This window comes from Halichoerus grypus, chromosome 1 (genome assembly GCF_964656455.1).
Source record: "Halichoerus grypus chromosome 1, mHalGry1.hap1.1, whole genome shotgun sequence".
Classification (NCBI taxonomy): domain Eukaryota; kingdom Metazoa; phylum Chordata; class Mammalia; order Carnivora; family Phocidae; genus Halichoerus; species Halichoerus grypus.
Window position 1 is genome coordinate 66,704,396 of NC_135712.1, and position 23,123 is coordinate 66,727,518.

Sequence of the window (23,123 nt, forward strand, 5' to 3'; positions counted from 1 at the left end):
TCTTTTCACCATACAAGGAGTTGCTTGGGAAACTGACTAAGCCATTGATTGCAAATGATGAAGCCCTATGGAAATCATGGAATAATTTGGTGAATAAAGATTGCTTGACAGTTTCTTCTTTTTTTTTTTTTTTTCAGTTCGGCAAAAAGTTCTAGAGACAAAGAAGCATGAATTGCTATGGCCAGGAATAGGAGCATTCCAGTTAACTGTCCAGTTGCCCACAGCCCCAGATGAAGTCCAGGATGTCTTTGAGGGGGAAATTCCAACAAAGGTAAGTCAAGGCGTGAGTAAAGGGAAGTAGGGTGTTCTGCCAAGCTGTGTGGGAAGAAAATCACAATATGGAGAATATAGTGGGATGAGAAGTATAAATCAAATTGGAATAGAAGGCACCTTACAGATGTGGAGGGAGTGAAAGCAGTCATGGGGAAGGTATGGAATAATGAAGGAGGGGACGCTTTTTGTTTGATTTTAGACACTTTCTGAAAAGTCAGAATTTGCAGATTATAATAAGGCTGCTTTGAGATGTAAATTTTTGAGTTTGGGTGCTTTTAACCTGGAACTTGCTCAGTTTGTTTTATTTTTACATCATTTTGAGGGGACAGAGATCCATACTACCTGTGCTATCTCCTTGACTATAAAATGGGACAGTAATCCAATCCTCGTTGGGTTTGTGGATCATTGTGAGGATTAAATGAGACAATCTCTGTAAAGCACAAGGCACGGTGCTTGTTAATAGTAAACACTCAATAAACATTAAATGGGGAAAAGATTTAGGTGTTACCCCACACCGCAAGCACTTGGTGTTAATTGGGTTTTAGTAATTTGTGACTCATTTTTAGCAGTGATTCTTGTGCTAAGTGGATATGTCATTACACGTGAGGTGCATTCAACAGCGTAAGTGCCAGAGCTTTTTATTATTGTTTCTATTGGCCCGATGTCTCCGGTCCAGTCCCAGGGACAGTTTCTCCATGTAAAGAAATTATTAGTCATTTCTTGATGCTACTCTATTGTTTATTGGATTTCAGGAATTGGAGACCAAAGAACATGTCAAAGAACCAGGTAAGGGCAAAGAACTGAGATGGCTGACCTTCGCCAGTGGGTTTGCTTTCATTAAGGATGGCACTTGCAGGGCTCATCCTTCTCTTCTTGACTTCACAAAGCAGGGTGTGCTTAGCTTAGACATGCCATCTGCTTACTCGCAGCCAGCTGTGCTGAGGGTGAGCACGGGGGGAGCCCCCTGAGATCTTAGGGCTCAGGTCAGAAGGATGGGAACAGATATCTCTGTGGGGACCGGGAGACACCTTGCAATTGAAAGGAGGCAAAGAGGTGCCTGGGAGATGGTGATAAACTGACCTGTAGAGCCCGCCTGTGCCCAACCGCCATCGAGAAGCAAGGACACAATGTGTCAGTGTGTGTCCTGTGTGGCTAAGTCAGTTTCTGAGCACTGGGTCTGGACGGGGCTGTCCTCTGGAGCCACAACAGGACGGTGGACAAAAGCTTCTACGTGCTGGGTGCGGGATGTGGGTGTAGCACCCCCAGAGCTCTTCTTATCCCTTCTGCTGTAGGAAACAGCCGCTACCTCATAACCCTTGTGGACTCTGCAGCTTTCCTAGTGTCTGGGTGTTGGCCTGCCGTACCAGTTGCCACTTACTGAAGAGGCAGCTCGTTTTCCTGGCCAAGCATGCTCTTATAAAGGGGAGAGATGTCGACCTGTGCTGAATGGCTGGACAAGAGAGATAAAGTGATACGTTTATCCAGATCTTAGGGAAAAGGAATTCCAAAAAAATGTGTAAATTATTATCCTCTAAAACTGACACTGTTTTGAGAACATGTTTCCATTTTTGCAACTTTCTCTTTTGAAAATGGCAGTAGGCTGAGAGCTGCCTTTACTTGGCAAACCGACTGGAGAGGGATGTATGGATTGTTTTTACCTAACATGGAGGCACTATTCAGCCGTAGAATCTAGGATTCAAGGTTTTCTTAAGAAGCTCATGATTCGGGACGCCTGGGTGTCTCAGTCGGTTAAGCGTCTGCCTTCAGCTCAGGTCATGATCCCAGCATCCTGGGGTCGAGTCCTGTATTGGGCTCCTTGCTCAGAGGGGAGTCTGCTTCTCCCTCTGCCTGCAGCTCCCCTTGCTTGTGCTCTCTCTCTCTCCCTCTCTGACAAATAAATACATCTAGAAAAAAAAAAAAAAAGGGCGCCTGGGTGGCTCAGTTGGTTAAGCGACTGCCTTCGGCTCAGGTCATGATCCTGGAGTCCCTGGATCGAGTCCCGCATCGGGCTCCCTGCTCGGCAGGGAGCCTGCTTCTCCCTCTGACCCTCCCCCCTCTCATGTGCTCTCTCTCTCTCATTCTCTCTGTCTCAAATAAATAAATAAAATCTTTAAAAAAAAAAAAAGAAAAAAAAAAAGCTCATGATTGTTATGTGATAGGAATCTTTTGTCTGTTTAGAGTAATTACTGCTTTCTATTCTTCAGATATGAAACAGGCTCAAGTAACTTCCAGTGTTCATTGGGACTCCCTAAATCCTTATCTATTTTTGGAAAATGCCTTATGTGCTGTACCCTCAAGCTCAATTTTAGACCGGGAAGTGGTTTTATATTGGTACATTTATATCTGTACCATTTCCTGGGTCTAGACTTTAATCAAGTCTGTGTTTCTTCTGATTTCATAGATTTTACCCTACTCTGTCTTAACTGATTTGTCAGCACTGTTTCAGATTTGCTTACAACACCAAGGATATTCTCAGGAAGAGCCGTCCACTCCCACTCCACCAATGGACTTTTCATTGTCCTGGAGACTTTAGACTCGTTTGCTGACCTGTTTTTACGTGACCCAGACTCTAATGATAGTAAGCAGCCAGAAGTTGGGCCGTCTTTAACGAAGTACTTAATTGACCCCTTTAAGAGACATAAGAGGGGGTCCCTTGTCGAGTGGTTGCTCCACACTGAATCCTGACAGTGACCCTAAGGCTAGGACTTTTGAAATTAATTAGAATGGTGTAGACAGTTTTCAGAACCAAGCAAAATCAGGGTGGAGGGTAGTTCCCTAATAGGTTCCACATTTCAGGGATGAGGAGAACAGAGAATACTGCACGCTGAGCGCACTGGGCATGCCCAAAACCCTGGGCATAAAGTTGAAGATGGATAAGCAGTTGACAGAGGAAGAATAGGTCAGTCAAGCCACACACCAACACCAGAGGATGTGGGCACTGAGCTAATGTCCTGTTCCAGGCTAAGCTGAATTGGGCTGGGTCTGCAAGGTGGAAACCAGCAATTGGAAGAACCTGTAGAAGAGAGACATGCAAGAGCAGAGAGATACTGGTCACTTGTGGTCAGGAAATTCTGGCTTTTTCAACTCTATATATCCAGCCTGGACTCTTTTCTAAATTCCAGACCTCGTGTCCGACCTTCCTGTTGGAAAATATGTTAAAGCCACCATGTCAAAGTCACCTGTGTCATCTTCTTCCTCACACCAGTACCCTTTCTGTCTTCCTTATTTCTCTTGAAGTACTCAACCAGTCTGCCCATCACCTACTGGAAACTTCAGTCATCTCTCTTCTTTAAGCCTTTGTGTATGTTAGTCACAGAGACTTAATAATTTTTTTTTTTTTTTTAAGATTTCCTCATCTGTCCCTCCCTCATGCCAGGCTGCCATTATTACCTCACAAATCCAGCATGGCAGGAGCACCCTGCTTGGTCTCTCTGTATCTGATGTCCTTTTCCTTAAATCTGACCGGCCCTTTTACTATTGCTAAATATCCTGTCCTCCTTATCACAGAAACCTTCCACAACTCACCCTTACTACCGACTGCAGGATAAAGTCCACACCACGTTCTAGATGAAGCCAACTTTTCTGGCCTCATTTCTTATATCTACACCTAAGTGCTCCTTGAGCTTCATCAGTCAGACCACCATTTCCTCAGTAGTCTAGCGCAGTCATGGCACTCTGCCTGTACTTCTGTGGCCCACAATCCCCAATATCCCACTTCTCTCTATCTAAACTCTAGAGAGCTTTCAAGATCCACTCAGCTTCCCCTTTTCCTGAAGCCTTTCCGAAGCAGCCCAGTCGCCTCTGTGTCTCTCGGACTCCTGGCTGGATTATTGATGCTCTTTATTTGGCAGTTAACAAAGCCTCTCTTGTGACGAAGCTTCTAATAGTCATTCGGTTATAAAACCATGTAGCTGGAAAGGCTCTTACCATTCAGTTCATCCAGGACTCCTTTGTAAAGAGACTTGTCTGAGGTCACATGGCTAAAGAGTGGCAGAGTCAGGGGTTGAACTCAGACAACCTCACCCCCAGCTCAGCGGTCCTTCTGCTTTGTCACACCTATCTCATTGAATGCTCTGTTATTATTGAATCCTTAAGCTATTTTTTATTTGGCACGAGTGTGTGGTGTTACATTCCACACGTAACAGGAGTATGTGTCAGGATCACCTAACTGCTGTAACAAACAACCCCCCAAATCATAGGTCAGTGTCGTCAGCAGCTGGGGAAGGGGGCAGGCTAGACTGCTTCAGGAATCCCAGGTTCCTTCCATCTTTTGACAAGATTACTTTTGATACGTGGCCTCCAAAGTCACTGCAAAGGAGAATGGAAATTCACATAAAGGAGATTTGTACTTGCCAGGCGTGGAAGTGCAATTCACACTTTCACCCCTATTCCATTAGCCACATGAACTTGGCTGTGGGAAGTCTGGGAAACGTTGCCCAGAAAGAAAACAAAATGGATTTGTTGAGCACGTAGCATTTTACTCTGCCGTGATAAACATTTACAAATGTCAGTTCCTTTTCTCATTTGTCTTGTATACCTCCATTAGAAAACCTGTAAGTTCCTTATCTGATGTTTTCTGTATGCACCCCTCTCCACACCTCCAGTGCCTTGAACATAATAAGGGCCCCAGTTGAACAGTCACTCACAGAATGTCTAAAGATTATATCATATGCATCATGCTGCACTGGGCAAGCATAGAGTGGGACTGACCTGATGCATAGATGGAACTCACGTAGGGCCAAAAATGGAGAGGAACAAGCTGGCTGGGAGGATTGCTGTTCGGTGAGCTTGATGTATACATACAGCTCTCTAGGCCATTTTACTTTATGTGTGTTCCTTAGTCATTCAACGAGTATCCTTTTTTATCTTCAGTGATGAAAACGTATTACTTTTCAGAGCATCATATGTTACATGTCATCAGATATTCTTGCTTTCCTCCAGTGGCCCAAGCAGTAAATCTCTGATTCAGCACTCTTGAGCCTCAAGTATATACTAGGTGCCAGCAATACAAGGATGAATAAACATGTCCCTTGCTTTTGAGAAGCTGAATTCAGTAACTGTATAAGGTGCTTGATGGAAGCATATGTCAAAGGCTACGAAAGACAGGTTCCGGGGAGCCTGGGTGGCTCAGTCGTTAAGCGTCTGCCTTCGGCTCAGGTCATGGTCCCAGGGACCTGGGATCGAGCCCCACATCGGGCTCCCCGCTCAGCGGGAAGCCTGCTTCTCTCTCTCCCACTCCCCCTGATTGTGTTCCCTCTCTTGCTGTGTCTCTATCAAATAAATAAATAAAATCTTTAAAAAAAAAAAAAAAAGACAGGTTCCTCAAAGAGACAAGGCAGAAAAGGGCATACTAAAAATCAAACTTAACAATAACAGTTAAATGTTACATTTTATTTTTAACTAAATTAAGCAAAAAGCCTTCTCAGATCTTTTTTTATTTGACTTACCAAGAGATTGAAAAGGAAAGAGGACAGCGTCTTATGATAATTTGCTAAGACCATGATAGACAAATGTAACATCTTGTACCTCTTTCGTCCTTCTAAAATCAGATGTGTCAGAAGAACTGGATACAAAACTTACTCCCAGTAGAAGATCAGAGAAAATGGAAGATACGTCAGAAGAGTGTGAAAATACAGCCTCTTCGGTTGCATTTGAAAATCTCAAGACAAATGTAACTGATATAATGTTAATCTTGATAGTGGAGAATATAACTGGCCTGTCCAATGATGCTTTTCAAGTGGAAGTATTACAAGATTTTGACGTTGCTGTAGTTACCTTTCTAACGCATGTGGGTAAGATCAAATGATACTGCATTTGCCAATCTTCTTTGCACCCCACTTTGGGATTTGAGACACCTAGCTAATGGAATGACTCTGAAAGCTTGACTTTTTCTCGTAGCTAGTAAGAAAGGACTTCAGGATAATATAGATGTTTTTTTATTTTGAAAGAGAAGCAAATTTGTTTTAAAATGAAATTCTGGTATGTTCAGTAAATCAGACTTCATTGTATGAGGGTGTGTGTGTGTGTGTGTGTGTGAGAGAGAGAGACAGAGAGACAGAGAGACAGAGAGACAGAGAGAGAGATAACACACCCAAATAGAAATCTAAAGTCTAAGGTTATAAAAGTGATTCCAAGCAGAAGACTCAGCATCTTTACATGCGTTATCTCACTGGGAGAAGTAAATACTGATCTGTGTTACCAAACTGGACTTATTGGAATGTAGTAATGTTGATAATAGCAGACACTCATATAGAGATACTGTAAGTCAGGTACTATGCTAAGCTCATTACATGTGTTAATTCATTTGTTCCTTTTAACAACCTTTTGAGATCATTGTTCTTCCTCCTCATTTTACAATTGAGGAGACAGAGGTGCAGAGATGCTAATAAATTCTTGGATTTGAACCCCGTGGCCCACCCCTACACAGCCTCTTCTCTTACGTCCTTTACCATGTATTTCCTTAGTACTTTCATGGTCATCCCACATGCAGGAGAGGAAGTGCATGGGATGCAGGAAATGAGTGCTCTTCAAGGTCCGTGTGAGGAGTCATGTCCAGAAGGACCAGGCAGTTTTCCAATCCGAGCCCTCACTGTTCCATGGCCATGCAGGAGGATGGTCATGAAGTCAAAATTCTAGCTCCACCATTTGACTAATTATCAGAGCTTGTCCAGGTTACTCCCCTCTGTACTTGACTTCTCTCCTCCATAGACTAGAGGAAAAAGTACCTACCTGATACAGCTTTTAAGAGGATTAAATGAGACAATGTGTGCAAAGCTGCTCTTAATATAGTCCCTGACGCGTGGTAAGGACTCAATGAAGGGAGCTATTCTCATGTCAGATTTATAATTATTTCTTAAAAAGGAAAAACTGAGTGGACTTGCTTTTGTTCATTAATCAAAAATCTTGAATACCTACTATGTGCCAGGCACTTGTTTAGGTGCTGTGGGTACAGAGATGAATAATTCTTGGTTCCTGATCTTGAGGAACTCCTATGGAGTTGGAGACCCATATGTAAATGAAAAATGAAGATGTGAGAGAAGCTGCCTCCCTCCGCTGTGAACGGCAGGCTGTGGGGAATGGGAGGAAAGGGGATCCAAACAAGGTGGCTTGGTTTTGCCTTGCTTACTCCCTTCTATGAAGTTTATACTCCACTGGTCCCAGTCTCCCAGGTCCCCAATACACTGTTATTTCCTGCCACTGCTCTTCTCTCTGCGGGAAACGTTTCCTCCCCTAATCTATAAGCTAAACTCTGCTCTGCCCTTCAAAACTCAGATCAGCAACCACTTACTCTGACAGTCCTTGTGGGATTCCCAGTATTTGTCTTCCTGCATCATCTGATCCCACAATAGGCCATTTGTGTGCTTTCAAGACCCGCCTCCCCACTCCTGGATGGTGAATTTTCTTTTTTCTATTTTTTTTAAAGATTTTATTTATTTATTTGACAGAGAGAGAGACAGCGAGAGAGGGAACACAAGCAGGGGGAGTGGGAGAGGGAGAAGCCGGCTTCCCGCTGAGCAGGGAGCCCAAAGCAAAGTGGGACTCCATCCCAGGACTCCGGGATCATGACCTGAGCCGAAGGCAGGCGCTTAACGACTGAGCCACCCAGGCGCCCCTAGGTGGTGAATTTTCAAGGACTTGTTATATTCATCTCTCTATCTCCAGATCCTAGCACAGTGCCTGGCACATCATGAGCCCACCGTCGATATTTATTAATTTGAATGAGATAATCAGGCTGAGTCTTGAAGGAGGAATAGGACAGGATTAAAAAAAAATTGGAGAAGGGCATTTCAGGTACAGGTAACGATATATAGTGAGGCAAAAGAGAATAGGGTTTTCAAAATAATGACTAGTTTTTGTGGCAACAAGGAAAATAAAATGAATGGCAGAGAATAACCAGAGGTGATGTTTGGAAATTAGTTTGGAGTCAAATAGCCAACCAAGGGCATTTTAAGCCTAGCTAAGGAGCGTGAACTGATGTCTGCGGGTAATGGGGAGCCATTGTAGGACTTGAGAAAGGAGGGGAGTGAGGAGATTTGTACTGTAGACAGAGCACTCGGGTAGGACGTCAAGGGGGGTTGGAGAGAGCTGTGCCTGCAGGCAGGAACACAGCTCCGTGGCAGTACGCCAGGTAAAACGTTCACATGTATGCTTGTTACTGCTCAGAGACCGGGAGTTGTAAGAACGTAAATTCTCATATAGAAATGAAAATCTTGGGGTGCCTGGGTGGCTCAGTGGGTTAAGTGTCTGCCTTCGGCTTGCGTCGTGGTCCCAGGGTCCTGGGATGGAGCCCCATGTCGGGCTCCCTGCTCGGCGGAGCCTGCTTCTCCCGCTCCTCCCTGATTATGCTCTCTCTGTCCATATCTGTCTCTCTCTCTCTCTCAAATAAATAAAATCTTAAAAAAAAAAAAAAAAAAGAAATGAAAATCTTGCCTCTAAAAATTGAGTGCTTAGCTATCTCCTTTATCTCAATTAATATTCAGTTTCTTCTGTATAACATAAAGGTATGATCATAATTTTCTAATGGATGGATGGATTAATTGATTGATTTTGATTTGTAGATGCTGTGAAATTTGTTAATGATTGTCCCAGGCACCACTTAGTGAAACAACTCCAGCTTTCTCCAAGACTTCTGGAAGTGACGAAAACAATCAGGGTTGAAAACCTGCCACCTGGTGTTGATGACTATAATCTGAAATGCTTATTTGAAAATCCTCAAAATGGAGGAGGAAGAATTGCCAGTATTGAGTGTTTGCCTGAAGAGAATTCGGCTCTGATTGAGTTTTTTGACAAAAAAGGTAATGTCTATGAGCCTGATTTTGTGAACCTACCTGACATGATCTAAGCCCTTTTAGCAGATCTTATCAGTTATCAGTTGAGTTCTGATGCATTTTATTTTTTATTCATAAATTTCACTGGAAATCCATTAGTAATCCTGCTCATCTGGGATATGATCATTAATGAGTCCAGTGATTTAAACTTTAGAGAAGCAGGGCCGAGTTTTGAAAGATATAAGGAGATTCTCTCATGAGTCTCTACCTATAGTGAAAAATCCATAATTCTTAGACTCTTTGAAATACTGTATTAAAAAAAAGATGATCTGTGTTTTAGCTGTCTACTTGGTAGAAATTCTCAAGTTCATCCCAACAAGGCTAGGTAAAGAAATACTCAGAAACACGTACACTTCCTGTGAAGTATCACTACTTCCCCCTTTCACGTGTCAGTCTCATCATTCAGAAATTCATAGGGGTGGTTAATGGCATCCAGTGGATGCCTGCTGGATTGTTCTTTGCAGCAACCCTGTGAAAACCATGTTCAGCTGAACCTCAGGGAAACACCTCTAAGGGTTTTGTAGATATTAGATTGCCAGTTCTCGGAGGCATGTACAGTCAGCTTGGAGATTCCACTTGATGTTCAGAGGTGAAGGTGGAGGCGTGGGAATTAGGGGGCCAGCCTTCTTAGGGAGAGAAGGAACAGTGGGTTTGGGACTAACAGGGGGAGTATGAGACACGATCACATGGTATTCCACCCAATGAAGATAAACTGCTCCGTGGGGGATCCGTGGAGGAAACTCCCTTTGGCTTTGAGGAGCTGCGGAAACTGGGGTGAAGATACGCTTTGGATTAAAATGGAATGAAAGTCCTAGTGTTCCTTGAGCAGGGGGACAAAAGAGGAGCTTCTGTCACAATTTCTTTCAATCTCCCCGAGCCTGGGCCTGGGCCCAGGGAGAGAGCTCCATAAAGCTGCCTACTCTAGAAGTGAGCCTCCCGTTTATGGTGGGGCTTCGAACCTCTTGAAAGCCTGGGGCAGTTGGGTGTGTCCTCAGAGTGTCTACATTACACTTGTATGACTATTTAGTTAGGGTTGTTTTATGCAGAGCCACGTCTGGGAGCAGTAGGGCACTCTCAAATCTCCCCTTCATCCTGACCTCTTTGTACCATCTGACTATGTTGACCACGCCTCCTCGTCTAAACTCACGAACTCTCTGTTCTCCGTGGTCTGAGATATACCGATTTTCCCTTTCTTTCTGTGGCCGCTCCTTCTTATAATCATGACTTACATTTGCATAGCTCTGCAGGGTGCTGCAAAGTGCATTTGCAGACACTGCTTTGTGGGCATTGCTATTACTGTAATCCCTGTTTTACAAATGAGAAACAGGCACAGAAAGGTCAAATAACTTGACTAAGTTTACACAGCTAGTGTAGTGACAGAGCCAGGATTTGAACCTGGCTAGTCTGGCCCTTAATCTGTGCTCTTAAGGTCTCCATTCTTTGCCAATCACCTGTTCACCTATAACATTAATTTTTCTTGGGGCACCTGGGTGGCTCAGTCAGTTAGGCATCTGCCTTCGGCTCAGGTCATGATCTTAGGGTCCTGGGATCGAGCCCCGCATTGGGCTCCCTGCTCGGCAGGGAGTCTGCCGCTCCCTCTCCCTCTGCTACTCTCTCTCTCTCTGTCAAGTAAATAAATAAAATCTTAAAAAAAAACCCAAAACATTAATTTTTCTTAGGGGCTATTATTAGTAAGGAGGCCAACTGTAGTTAAAGCTGGATTAAAAACATAATTTATTTAGCAGTCTACATTTATGTAGATTATTTGAGAGGAATAAGTTAGGCACTTACTCTGGAATTATTTTGTTCAATTTATAAAATCTGATTCACAAAATCTTAAGGAAAAGAACTCTTATCTAATACCTACTCTAGGTAAGATCTTTTGCTGTGTTTTCTGCCACAGTAGCTCACTGAATCCTAGTAATGCTGTGCATATAGTTACTTTTTCTTGAAGAGGAGGAAACAGGATGGAGAATTTAAGGCATAGTGAGGTGACATCTGTGATGGTTCTTCGGTCAGACGGATCAGAGTTCAAATCCTGGCTTTGGTGCTTACTAGCTTTGTGATCTTGGGCAAATTACTTTATTACTTTACTTATTTATTATTATATATATTTTAAGATTTATTTATTTATTTATTTTAGAGAAAGAGAGCACAAGTGGAGGGGCAGAGGGAGAGGGAGAGAGAGAGAACCTCAAGCAGACTCCACACTGAGCACAGAGCCTGATGTGGGGCTTGATCTCACAACCCCAAGGAAATGACCTAAGCCGAAACCAAGAGCTGGACGCTTAACCGACTGCGCCACCCAGGCGCCCCTATATATATTTTTATTGAAGTATAGTTGACACCCAATGTTACAATAGTCTCAGGTGTACAACAGAGCGATTCAACAACTCTGTACGCTCTGCTCCCAGGTGTAGCTCCCATCTGTCACCATACCGCACTATCACAATGTCACTGGTTCTATGCCCTATGCTGTACCTTTCTTCCCTGTAACTTATTCATCCCATAACTGGAAGCTTATATCTCCCAATCCCCTTTATCCATTTATCACAGTGGCTGCACCAGTTTGCATTCTCACCAACAGTGCATGAGGGTCCTTTTTCTCCACATCCTCACCAACACTTGTTATTTCTTGTCTTTTTGATACTCGCCATTCTCACTGGTGTGACGTGGTATCTCATCGTAGTTTTGATCTGTATTTCCCTAATGATTAGTGATGTTGAGCATCTTTTCATGCGTGTCTATTGGCTATCTGTATGTCTTCTTTGGAGAAATGCTTATTCAGGTCCACTGTTGGGCAAGTTACTTTAACCCACCAAAGCCTGTTTTCTCATCTGTAAAATAGGGCCCACGTTACTACTTGCCTCAGAGGAATTTGTGAGGATCAAATGAAATTATACCAGCAACGTGCTTGGCACATTGTGTGGCCTCAGTACACATTAGTGGTCACTGGTCCTGCCTAGGCTTGGAGCTTGTACAAAGACATTTTGGGAAATTCAAGCTATGGGTCTTGGCCTCTGAAGGCCATGTTCTTTTCAGGATGTCTGGTTCCAGGGCTAGGAGACAATCATGCACAAGGTGAAGTTATTTTTAACCTCTTTCTACAACGGTGCTATTTTAATCCAAGTTGTTATTGGAGTTCCGTCTAATTCTCGTCCTTCTTAGACCCTCTGTACCTGTCTAATAACTAATACAAGGGGAAGAAGAGTACCCCCCCCATATACAGACACACACAGACACACACACACATATTCCACCCTAGGGACCGCCCCAGTAGAAGTGGCAGGAGGGGATTATAGCAGGGACAAGGGGAGGTGCAGGACTTACTGAATCCGAGGCCCCAGGGGCTGGGCTCTCCAATGACCATGAAGTGATCTTGTTTGGAACCCCTGGTAAAGGGGCAAGAGCGGGGCTTTGGGGTTAGACAGATACTGACTCAAATCTTAGCTCGGGTATTTGTCCTTTACATCACCCTATTTGAGTTGCCTAACCTTCCCTAGCCTCAGTTTTATCATTTGTAAATAAGGATGATAATAATCATGTCTCTATCTCAAAGGGTTGCTGAGAAGCTTAAATAAATAAATATACGGAAAGCACTTAGAAAGGTGTCTGACACATGGTCAGCTCTGATAATTACTATGATGCTCCTCCTCTTAGAGGTATTAATGGAATCTCAATCAGCTATGAAGCCTAAAACTGTGAGACTGTACAAGAAGCAGCAAATAGCATGATTCTTACATGAGCTTTGCTTTGAGCACCAGAGTATTCTTTACACTGGGGCAAACATTACCCCCATATTTGTGAACAAATTCTTATCTATTTGTTAACCTGGTGGTGATATATAAGTGTTACCAGGAAACAGAAAATAGAATTTACTTAACAGAATTTCAACATAGAGTGATCTTGGTTGGAAAGTATTCCATTAAGCAAGGGATAACTATGTAGGAGTAATAAAAATCAATTTGTATCTGAGCACTTTGAGAGTAGTGCTGCTTTTTCATAGCATGTTATAACATCCAAGTTCTACAATCATTAGGATTTTTTTTCCCTAATAGAATAGTGTTGTTTTTTTTTTTTCCACTTGAAACATAACACACTGGGGTTACTTTATTTTATGTCTTTCCTTTTAAGTGTTACACACCATCATGACCAAGAAACTAGACCTCAATAATATGCCGCTCTCTGTGTTTCCCTATTATACCTCTTTGGGCACGGCCTTGTATGGAAAGGAGAAACCTCTGATCAAGCTTCCAGCACCATTCAGAGAATCATTAGATCTTCCCTTATGGAAGTTCTTACAGAAAAAGAAGCATCTGATTGATGAGATAAATGACGAAGCGAGACATTGTCACTGTGATCTAATATGGTCCAAACTCAGTAGTGAAGTTATCATCAGACCTGCGACCACATTAATCTGTCTCGGCAGACTGAGAATCAGGAGATGGAAGGAAGATGTTTCCACAGCATTCTCTAGCATCAGGTCTAAATATAAAGTTACCCCCTTTAAAGTGGATCCCATAGTGTGGGACACCATAAAAAAGAGTGTAGAAGACGACAGGATTTTGATTGAATTTGATACACTTACGGGGATTGTAACCTTAGTGGGGAAATCAGAGGATGTACAGAACATTGAGCCACAAATCAAGGAATTAATAGAAAGTACCACTCAAAAAATTAAAAGAGAAGAGCAAAGTCTAAAGGAAAAAGTGGCCATTTCTCCAGGAAGGTATTCTCTTTTGTGTCACAGCGATGTCCTGGAGCGTCTCCACACTGAGTGCCCAGAGATGGAGATTTGTTATGATGAAGCTTCTCAACACATGTGCTTCAAAGGCCTCTACACAGATGTGTATAAAGCAAAGTATGAAATACAGAAAAAGATGTACACCATGGTTCAAAAAAGCATCCAGCTTCCCCCTGAGATTTTCCAGTTTTTGCAAAAAGGAGACTGTATAGAATTCTCTAAGTCTCTTTTGATGGCACAGAAAATTCTTGCAGTTTATGAGCTGGAGGGTAAAACTGTTCTCTTAATCGGCTATTCCTCTGAAGTCCTATTAGATGCTGAAAAGCAAATGGTCAGTGCCTTAAGTTATAAGCGCATCAACATTGAGGACAGGGAAGTTCTTAATGGCAAGAAATGGAAAGGGCTCACTCACAGTTTGCATAAGAGACATAATTCCTCCTCAAAGACTGTAATAATCGATGAGTTAACTTCAAAAACCAAAGCTGAGGTCATCATCGCGGGCTGTGTGAGAGAAGTGAATGAATCCTATAGCTTGCTTTTTGACTTTGTGGAAAAACACACAAAAATAGAGAGATTGATTGAAATAGAGCCTCCCGTAATCATTGATTATTTAAGGATAGAAAAAAAGCCATTCTGGCAAAAGATAAAGACGACAAATGTTCAGGTAACTTTCAATCTTGAGAATAAACAAAAAGGCATTTTACTAACTGGGCCAAGGGCCAAAGTCCTGGAGGGCGTGAGCATCGTCAAGCAAGCCTTGGATTCCGTCTGTATTGAAAGCGTCCGTATCGATAAGCCATTGGTCAGCCAGTTCTTCCAGGAGAAAGCACAGTATTATAAAAGAGAGGTCAAACGGTTGTTTGGATGTTCCATTGACCTACAGGAGAATGGAGGGGAGAAGGAGGGAGGCAGCACGGATGGGCAGAAGTGCTTGTCTCAGGTAGACCTGGCCCCTAGAGTCTCACTTAAGGGGCCGCAGAGCAACTTGCCGCAGGTAGAGCTGGCCCCTGGAGTCTCGCTGATGGTGCAGCAGGGCGACTTGACCCAGTTTCCTGTCGAGGTGGTGGTGAGCAGTGCCAGTGAGGACCTGCAGCTCTGCAGCAGCCTGGCCGCCGCTCTTTCCAAAGCAGCTGGCCCTGAGCTCCAAGAGGACTGTGACCAGATAGTGAAGAAAATGGGCAAGATCCTCCCCGGCAGCGCCATCATCTCGAAAGCAGGAAAGCTCCCATACCGCCACGTGGTCCTTGCAGTGGGGCCCCGGTGGAAGGACGACGAGGACCTGAAGTGCATGTTCCAGTTAAAGAGAGCTGTAGAAGAAAGTCTCCGTTTGGCTGAAACACACAGGTGCCGGTCCATAGCCATCCCAGCCATCAGTTCCGGAGCTGGTGGCTTTCCCTTAGCCCAGTGTGTGAAGACGATTGTTATGGCTATCAAGAAAAACTTCCAGTTTAAGCAGGATGGACACACCTTAAAAGAGATTTACCTTGTGGATACAGCTGAGAAGACTGTCCAGGCCTTCGCGGAAACTGTGAAAACTGTATTTGAGGACCCCCCGCCTCCTACGGCTTCCGGGCCCAGTGTACCGCAGACAGTCCAGCCCATCTTGACCAACGTTCGTGGACACAGACAAATTCCGTTGTCCCAGGGAAGCCTGAGGATCCTGCTGGTGAAAGGAGATGTGCAGAGCGCCACGGTGAGTGTCCCTTCTGTCCCTGCCTGCCGAACACCCGCCGCGGTGCTGCGACTCTCTAGCCAGCCTGTTGCCCAAGGCAGACTAGGACCCAGGGGAAGAATCCCATGCCCTCCCTCCCAGTCTCAGAAGTGGTTTTCTCAGAAGACTGGGCGGCTTCACTGAGGCATTTACCCACAGAGATTGGCCGCTCAATTGTGGGAACTGCAAGTGTACTCAGATCGCGAGGCTTCCAGTAAATGCAAAAACCCACAATACTTATGTTTATACATGTATACTTTTTCAGTGCCTTTATACCTGTCACATTTTGGCAAATCTAAGGTTAATTTCCTGTCAAATTTGCTGAGGGCAGATAAAGACAAATTAGAGCATTTGATGTGGGCAGAGGATGGGAATCTTGTCAATGGTGCTGAACCAGGGTGAACTACACTCCTCCTCGGTGACCCAGGCAGGGCAGCCTTGAATATCACTTGGTCACATTCCTTCTCCTCTCTTCTCTTGGTGTCTTAATTGAGCCCAATTTAGAAAAGCTCTGTCAGATCAAAGCAGTCTGCTCACAGCTCAAACCTACCTGGTTTAGGGGCACCTGGGTGGCTAGGTCGTTAAGCGTCTGCCTTCGGCTCAGGTCATGATCCCAGGGTTCTGGGATCGAGCCCCACATCGGGCTTCCTGCTCAGCGGGAAGCCTGCTTCTCCCTCTCCCCCCCCCCCCCCTTGTGTTCCCTCTCTCGCTATGTCTCTCTCTCTGTCAAATAAATAAATAAAAAATCTTTAAGAAAAAAAACCAAAACCCTACCCGGTGTATGTTCCCACTGGTCCCCTCCCAAATGACTGCCCCGCCTCCCTCTCCCTGCTGCCCTGATTCCTATTTCCCAGACCCCACAAGCCATGCCTCTGCACTCCTTCAGAGACCTTATGCTATCTATATCTCGCTTTATATCTCCATTGTCCTGGAGTGTTATTTAAATAAGTATCTGGTAACCCTTTGCCTTGGGTGGCATTTCAATCTCTGAAATTAATGATCATCGTTTCCCCCCTATAGTGCCAAACCCAGGGGCTCAAATACAGTGATCCTTGATGAATGGTCTTTGTTAGTATCTGAAACAAATTGGTTTTGTCTTCAAGGCTGATGTTCTTGTCAACTCCATTCCCGTGAATCTCCAGCTTAATAAAGGACTCCTTTCTCAGGCCCTCTTGGCGAAAGCTGGGCCAAAGCTCCAGGAGGAATTGGACAGAGTCGGCCAAGCGAAGGCTGTTGGCATGGGTACAGTTCTCCGAACCAGTGGACACGGTCTACACTGCCACCATGTGCTTCACGTAGTGGTTCCGGACTGGAGAGATGGGTGCACATCTTCACACAAGGTGGGGCCAAGTTTTAGGTTCTCTGGGAAATTGGGTCGCCTTTGGGACTCTCCTCTCCGTAGAGTGTAGATTGGCCTCTGTCTGTCACATTATCAGCGGGTTCTATCACCATGGCCATTTCTTTCAGTTGTAGTTGACTTTGCCCGAAGACTAGTTAATAATATAAATTGATTACAGTGCTCAATCATTATTGGGGCTCGGGGAAGAGTTATTGAAGACAACACATCTTTAGTGAGGATAGCAAGGTGAGGGCATGAAGAATGGAGGAGAATGAAGGATTAGAACAGTAGTTGCTTTGCTTCTTTCCTTCCTTGCCGAGTGAGTTTGAATCTTTTTAGAGGGTCTCTGATGTTCCCTTTTCCTTGTCTACTCCTGTTCTTTTCTTTCCTTTTTTGACTGCCCTTAACCTCTTTTGAAAGGAGAGTAGACAGAGATCACAGTCAAAGTTGCTAAATTCTTGTCCTTTTTGTTCTAACTCCCATTTCTAGGAAAGATGCATAAAGATGTGCTTTGTGCTTTTCAGATCATGAGAGACATTATCAGAAAATGTCTGGAAATCACCGAGAACTTGTTTTTAAGATCAATTGCATTTCCAGCAATAGGAACAGGAAATTTGGGGTTTCCTAAAACCATTTTTGCTGAATTAATAATTTCAGAAGTGTTAAACTTTAGTAGCAAGATTCAACTGACAGCTTTACAAGAGGTTCAATTTCTGCTGCACCCGAGTGATCATGAAAATATTCAGGTACAGTCTCACTCATTTCTGGTTATTTTGGCAGCTGAGCCCTAATGTTTTCAGATGTCGTCTTGGTTGGTCAGTTAGATTGTTTTTTCCATGTATTTCCTGTACAGCAAAGTAAAGGAGTGGTATAGACCACTTGTAGCACAGCAAATGTCAAGTAAATTTATGGATATAGAAAAAAATTTAACTTCTTATTAAGGAGAATTCCAAACATAAATAAAAGTACACAAAATGGTATAATGAACTCCCTTGTACCCATCACTCATCTTCACAATTATCAACCAATGGCCAGTATGTTTCATCTCTATCTCCCATTTATTTCCCTCCTTCCTATATTATTTCCAAGCAAATCCTAGACATACTTTATCCATAAAAAATTCAGTATTTATTTTAAGCAATAGGATTCTTTTTAAAAAGTAACATTACCACAATACTATTTCACACTTAAAATAAATTGAAAATCATTCCCTTATTTCCTCAATTATCAATGTTCAAATTTCCAGTTGTCTCATAAATGCCTTATTTTGTTTTGTCTTTTGGGTTTTTTTTTTTAGATTTATTTATTTATTTGAGAGAGAGAGAGAGTGCGCGTGTGCACAAGTGCCAGGGGGAGGGGCAGAGGGAGAGGGAGAAAGAGAATCTCAGGTAGACTCCCCAACCCCGTGGGCCGGGCCCGATCCCATGACTCTGAGGTCACGACCCAAACAGAAACCAAGAGCCCGACACTCAACTGACCAAGCCACCCAGGTGTCCCTGCCTTATTTTGTGGTTAGAATGAACTCAGCACATCCCCATGGGAGTAGGAGAGTTGGGACTAGAAATACCAGAACCATCTTCGGTTGTAGAGAGTCCATCAACCAGCTGTCCACCTTTACACACGGAGCCTGCCTGCCTGCCTGCCCGCCCCTGGAGTCCTGTGAGCCTGGGATCCTGGCTCTGTAGTCTCCCCACGTCCCCTTCCCATTACTGGATCAATCTTTTAGCACAAAAGTTACTTATTTTTTCTCCCCCCAAAAATCTCTCTTGCTTGTTTAAAAGGAGAAAGAAAGTGATGATTTGAGGGTGTCACTACGAGGCAAAGAAAGGGAATTCACAGGTTCATTAACCATAGAATACATACATCAACCTCTGGCTCCAGAGAGGGCTACTCCCCTAGCGATTCCTCTCCTGGGACAAATAAGAAGTTAAAAAATGTAAGTGGGTTGGGGTGCCTGGGTGGCTCAGTTGTTAAGCGTCTGCCTTCAGCTCAGGTCGTGATCACAGGGTCCTGGGATTGAGCCTCGCATCGGGCTCCTTGCTCCGCGGGAGCCTGCTTCTCCCTCTTCCACTCCCCTTGCCTGTGTTCCCTCTCTCGATGTGTCTCTCTCTGTCAAATAAATAAATAAAATTAAAAAAAAAAAAAAAGGAAGTGGTTGCTGTCTATGTGATTATCTTTCTCTTACTACTGTGTTTTTTTAACAACCGGCAAGAAACTTGCTCTTACTGATTATGGAAATAATACATATTCATTGTAGAAACTTTGAACCATAAAAAATGCATACATTCTTTTAGTTGTATTTCATTGTAGTCTTCTTTTATACGTGTGTACCTTTATTTTTTTTTTTTTAAGATTTTATTTATTTATTTGAGAGAGAGAATGAGAGAGAGAGAGAGCACATGAGAGGGGGGAGGTTCAGAGGGAGAAGCAGACTCCCTGCCGAGCAGGGAGCCCGATGCGGGACTCGATCCCGGGACTCCAGGATCATGACCTGAGCTGAAGGCAGTCTCTCAACCAACTGAGCCACCCAGGCGCCCACGTGTGTACCTTTAGAAGTGGGATTATATATTGCAATTTAATATCATTATTTTTTCATTTAATAGTATAAAAAAGAGATTTTCCCTATTCCACAAACTATTTTTTGAAAATGAGATTTTTAATGGCTGTTAAATATGCCAACACATGGATATACCAAAATTTATTTAACCATTTCCCTGTTGGATTTTTAAACTGTTTTATTTCTTCTCTGTTATAAATAGTGTGTAATGAATATGCTTGTATTTATAACTTCCTTCACATATTTAATAGTTTTCCTAGAATGCATTTGCAAAAACAGAATTATATGTATTATTTTCATAATTTCAAAAAATCTATAATGAAAATAACACTTTGAGAGTTGTTCTCTCCAAAGTATGTGTGCATGCAAGATCAAAAGCCCTGATGAATCAAATTTATTCATCTATGGAGGATTGTAGTAGTCAAAACTGTCTTTGTATTTCCAGGCATTTTCAGATGAATTTGCCAGAAGAACCAATGGAAGTTTCGTCAGTGACAAAATTCTCAAGGCTGAAGATGCACAAGGTTCAGTAAAGCTATGAGATGAGAAATTATTTCTAGTTGCTAAAAAACTATTCAGTGAAAGACGATAGTGATGATTTTTATGAAAGAATCAGTTAGTGATAAAGAAGATATTAAATTATATCCCATACCCCTGAGCATGTAAGACATTGGCTGTGCTTATGTGGTCTGATGTGAAAGAGTAGGCAGGCTAAATTATATAATCTATACAGTGGGTTTGTGGGTAGTGATTGGCTACTAATTTCTGAGGATGATGTGACATGTGTTTTCAGAAACAGATACATTTAAAGAGACAATACCAACCAAATGCTTCTCCTGGGTCATATCTGCTGTTGCTATACTTGAGTTTATCCAAACTCCTGTTTAGAGAGTTTGCTGAGACTTCTTGAATCTGAATGTGTATGTTTCCCATCAAAGTTGGGGATTTTTCAGTCATTCTTTAATTAGTTTACCTCACTGGTCTCTCTCTAGTGCCCCAATAACATGAATGTGAAGTGTTTTGATAGCATGCCATGGGGTCCCTGGGATCTCTTTTTCTTTTTCTTTTTTTAATCTCTTTTCTCTCTGTTCATCACATTGCATAATTTCTATTGACCCACCTCCAAGTTCATGGACTCTTTTCTCTGTCCACTGCCCATCCAGTGAATTTTTTTACTTCAGATACTGTATTTTTAAACTCTAAAATGTCCATTTGGTTTTTTTTTTTTCGAGTTTATAAACTATAAACTGCAGGGCCTCCTATTTTTCCATTCACTCCAAATCATTTTCAGGCACTCAGCTGTGTTTACTTTGACCTCAGGGAGCATAGTTATAGCAGATGCTTTAAAGTCTTTGTCAGGTAATTCCAACATCTGGATCATCTTGAGATTAGTATCTGTAATTGATTGTCTTGATCCTTGAGAACTGGTCACATTTTCCTGGTTCTTTACAGGACAAACCATTTTGGATTATAGACTGGGCATTTTAAATACTATGTTGTGAAACTTGGGTCCTATTAAAATCTTCTGGAAAATGGTGATTGTTTTGTTTGTTTTAGCAAGTAGTCAGTCAGTTAAGTTCATTCTAAGCGCTCTGTCTCACCTTCTGTGTGGGCAGCAGTTCCAATGTTAATTTAGTTCTCTAGGCCTTTGCTATGCAGCTTGGGTCTGTCCCCACACATGCAGCTCCAGCTCTGTATTCACACACAGAATAGGGGTACCTTCTCCAGCTCTCACCTGTCTGGGACTCCTATACTCTCTGGCTCAAGGGAGCCCATTTTCTAGGTCCTCTGGCCAGGAAGACAGGTTCTCCGGGAGCTTAAGACGGCTGTTGAGCCGCCTCATACTTTTGCATGGTAAGGGTTACCCTTGTGGGCAAAGTGGAGAGACAAAGAGGGAGAGAAAGAGAGAGCCACAGGTATTGCCCATACACACACATACAGCTTTTTTTTTTAAGATTTTTTTTTTTAAACTCTGAGAAAGAGAGAGGGAGAGAGAAAATCTCAAGCAGACTGCCCGCTGAGCGTGAAGCCCCACGTGGGGCTCGATCTGGCCACCCGGAGATCATCACCTGAGCCAAAATCAAGTCAGACACCCAACCGACTGAGCCACCCAGGCGCCCCCACATACATGCTTTTCAGACCACAAGGGCCCCTTCTCTTCATTCTTCTGGACAGGAAGGCAGAATGTCTCTCAGGGTTTTGGCTCCCTGTGGGGCCACTGTGGAGCTCTGCAACTGGGCTCATCTTGAGGCAAGGCCTGAATTAGAAAAAGGAAAAATATGGACAGTCATGAGGATTCCTTCCAATACTCTTCAGTTCACAGGGACCCTTATTTCTAATCCTCTGGCTGCAAAGATAGGGATTCTCATTACACAGTTCTGCAACATGGGCCACCTTGGGCCAGTGCTGAGAGAGAAAGAGGGAAAATTTTAAGACAAAATAAAATGGGAAACTCTCCCTCCCCCTTACAGGTGACTTCTTCAAGTTTTGACTCCCTCCCCCAGCCTGCCTGCTGTTTACTTTTCAGGTCTCAGTTAGTTGGCTTTTTGTATTTATCCTGCGTTTTTAGTTGTGATTTGTGAGTGAGATAGGCGTGTGGGGGCCTGACATCGCTGTGGCCAGCAGCAGAAGTCCACGCTTGATATATATTATATTTTGTAATCCTTTCTCAGAAACTGACCATCACTGGGGCTCAGAGTCAGGGCTGGTTAAGGGCTGGAGATCACAGGGCGGGGGAAGAAGTATGAGAGGAATGCATCTGGGGAGTGTGAGATTTAAGTCGTTCTTGCTGTGGCCGACTTGGTTAGGGACTCCGTTTCTTTTATTCTCAGATTTCCATGGGACTGCGTCTAGCCCTAATGTAGACGTGCATGAAATGAAGATTGGTCCCATCATCTTCCAGGTGGCCTTTGGAGATATCACCAAAGAAAAGGCTGATGTGATTGTAAATTCAACATCAAAAGCATTTAATCTCAAAGCAGGTACTTTACTTGTAGGATTTGAGTCGTGTAATAGTCAACTGTCCTATAGTTGCTGTAGCCAAACTGGTTTCTACAACTTTGGCTTATTGATATTACTAATTTTAAAATTATTTTGACATGGTTTCTAATAATTGGTAACAGATAATTTATACATTTTTCTTCTTTCTTATCAGAAATACTCAGGTTCTAGGATTCCTTTGATGATTAGGAAAGCTTTTTAGATAATGAGGCAATCATTCTGATCCAGATGTACTGTTCTCATTTTTTTCAATTCATGTAACCCTCTTGCTTTTCTCCTGTAGGGGTGTCCAAAGCAATTCTAGAATGTGCTGGACAAAATGTGGAAATGGCATGTTCTCGCCTAGGTAAGACACAATACTATTTTTTTGGTTCAAAATTATAAGTAGAAGGCTGAATATGGGAGGTTTTGGAGAGGCTGGGGAGAGTCTTGGAATTGGAGAGACAACATATTAATCTGAAAATCATACATTTGACCAAAGAATTCTAATCAGAGACAATTAGAAGTGAAAAGTAATCTCACTTAAAAAGAGAAGAAAGATTCCTCAAAAAGCATATTTTAGGAGTCTCTTTGCACATAAAATGCTTTATATGCCAAAGCAAACATTTTGCTTTCTAAACAATCAAAGAATGGGTTCAGTATCTAATTTTGCATTCTCTCTGTCTTGTGTT

At 43.1% G+C, this 23,123-nt stretch overlaps 1 protein-coding gene across 4 annotated transcripts in view; it reads left to right on the top strand.

The window, feature by feature from the left end:
* The window catches only part of PARP14 (poly(ADP-ribose) polymerase family member 14), a 43,223-nt gene that overhangs the window by 4,846 nt on the left and 15,254 nt on the right, over nucleotides 1-23,123 (top strand). For 3 of the 4 annotated variants that reach the window (XM_036106772.2, XM_078066695.1, XM_036106770.2), the window contains exons 2-11: nucleotides 138-271; nucleotides 1,026-1,059; nucleotides 5,823-6,065; nucleotides 8,832-9,068; nucleotides 13,236-15,538; nucleotides 16,660-16,896; nucleotides 17,420-17,641; nucleotides 19,898-19,976; nucleotides 22,284-22,433; nucleotides 22,736-22,798. In XM_036106772.2, coding sequence (XP_035962665.1) covers nucleotides 138-271; nucleotides 1,026-1,059; nucleotides 5,823-6,065; nucleotides 8,832-9,068; nucleotides 13,236-15,538; nucleotides 16,660-16,896; nucleotides 17,420-17,641; nucleotides 19,898-19,976; nucleotides 22,284-22,433; nucleotides 22,736-22,798 — 3,702 coding nt within the window. Of the gene's footprint in view, nucleotides 1-137; nucleotides 272-1,025; nucleotides 1,060-5,822; nucleotides 6,066-8,831; nucleotides 9,069-13,235; nucleotides 15,539-16,659; nucleotides 16,897-17,419; nucleotides 17,642-19,897; nucleotides 19,977-22,283; nucleotides 22,434-22,735; nucleotides 22,799-23,123 lie in introns of those variants that run through there. The other variant, XM_078066692.1, reaches the window with a different exon arrangement.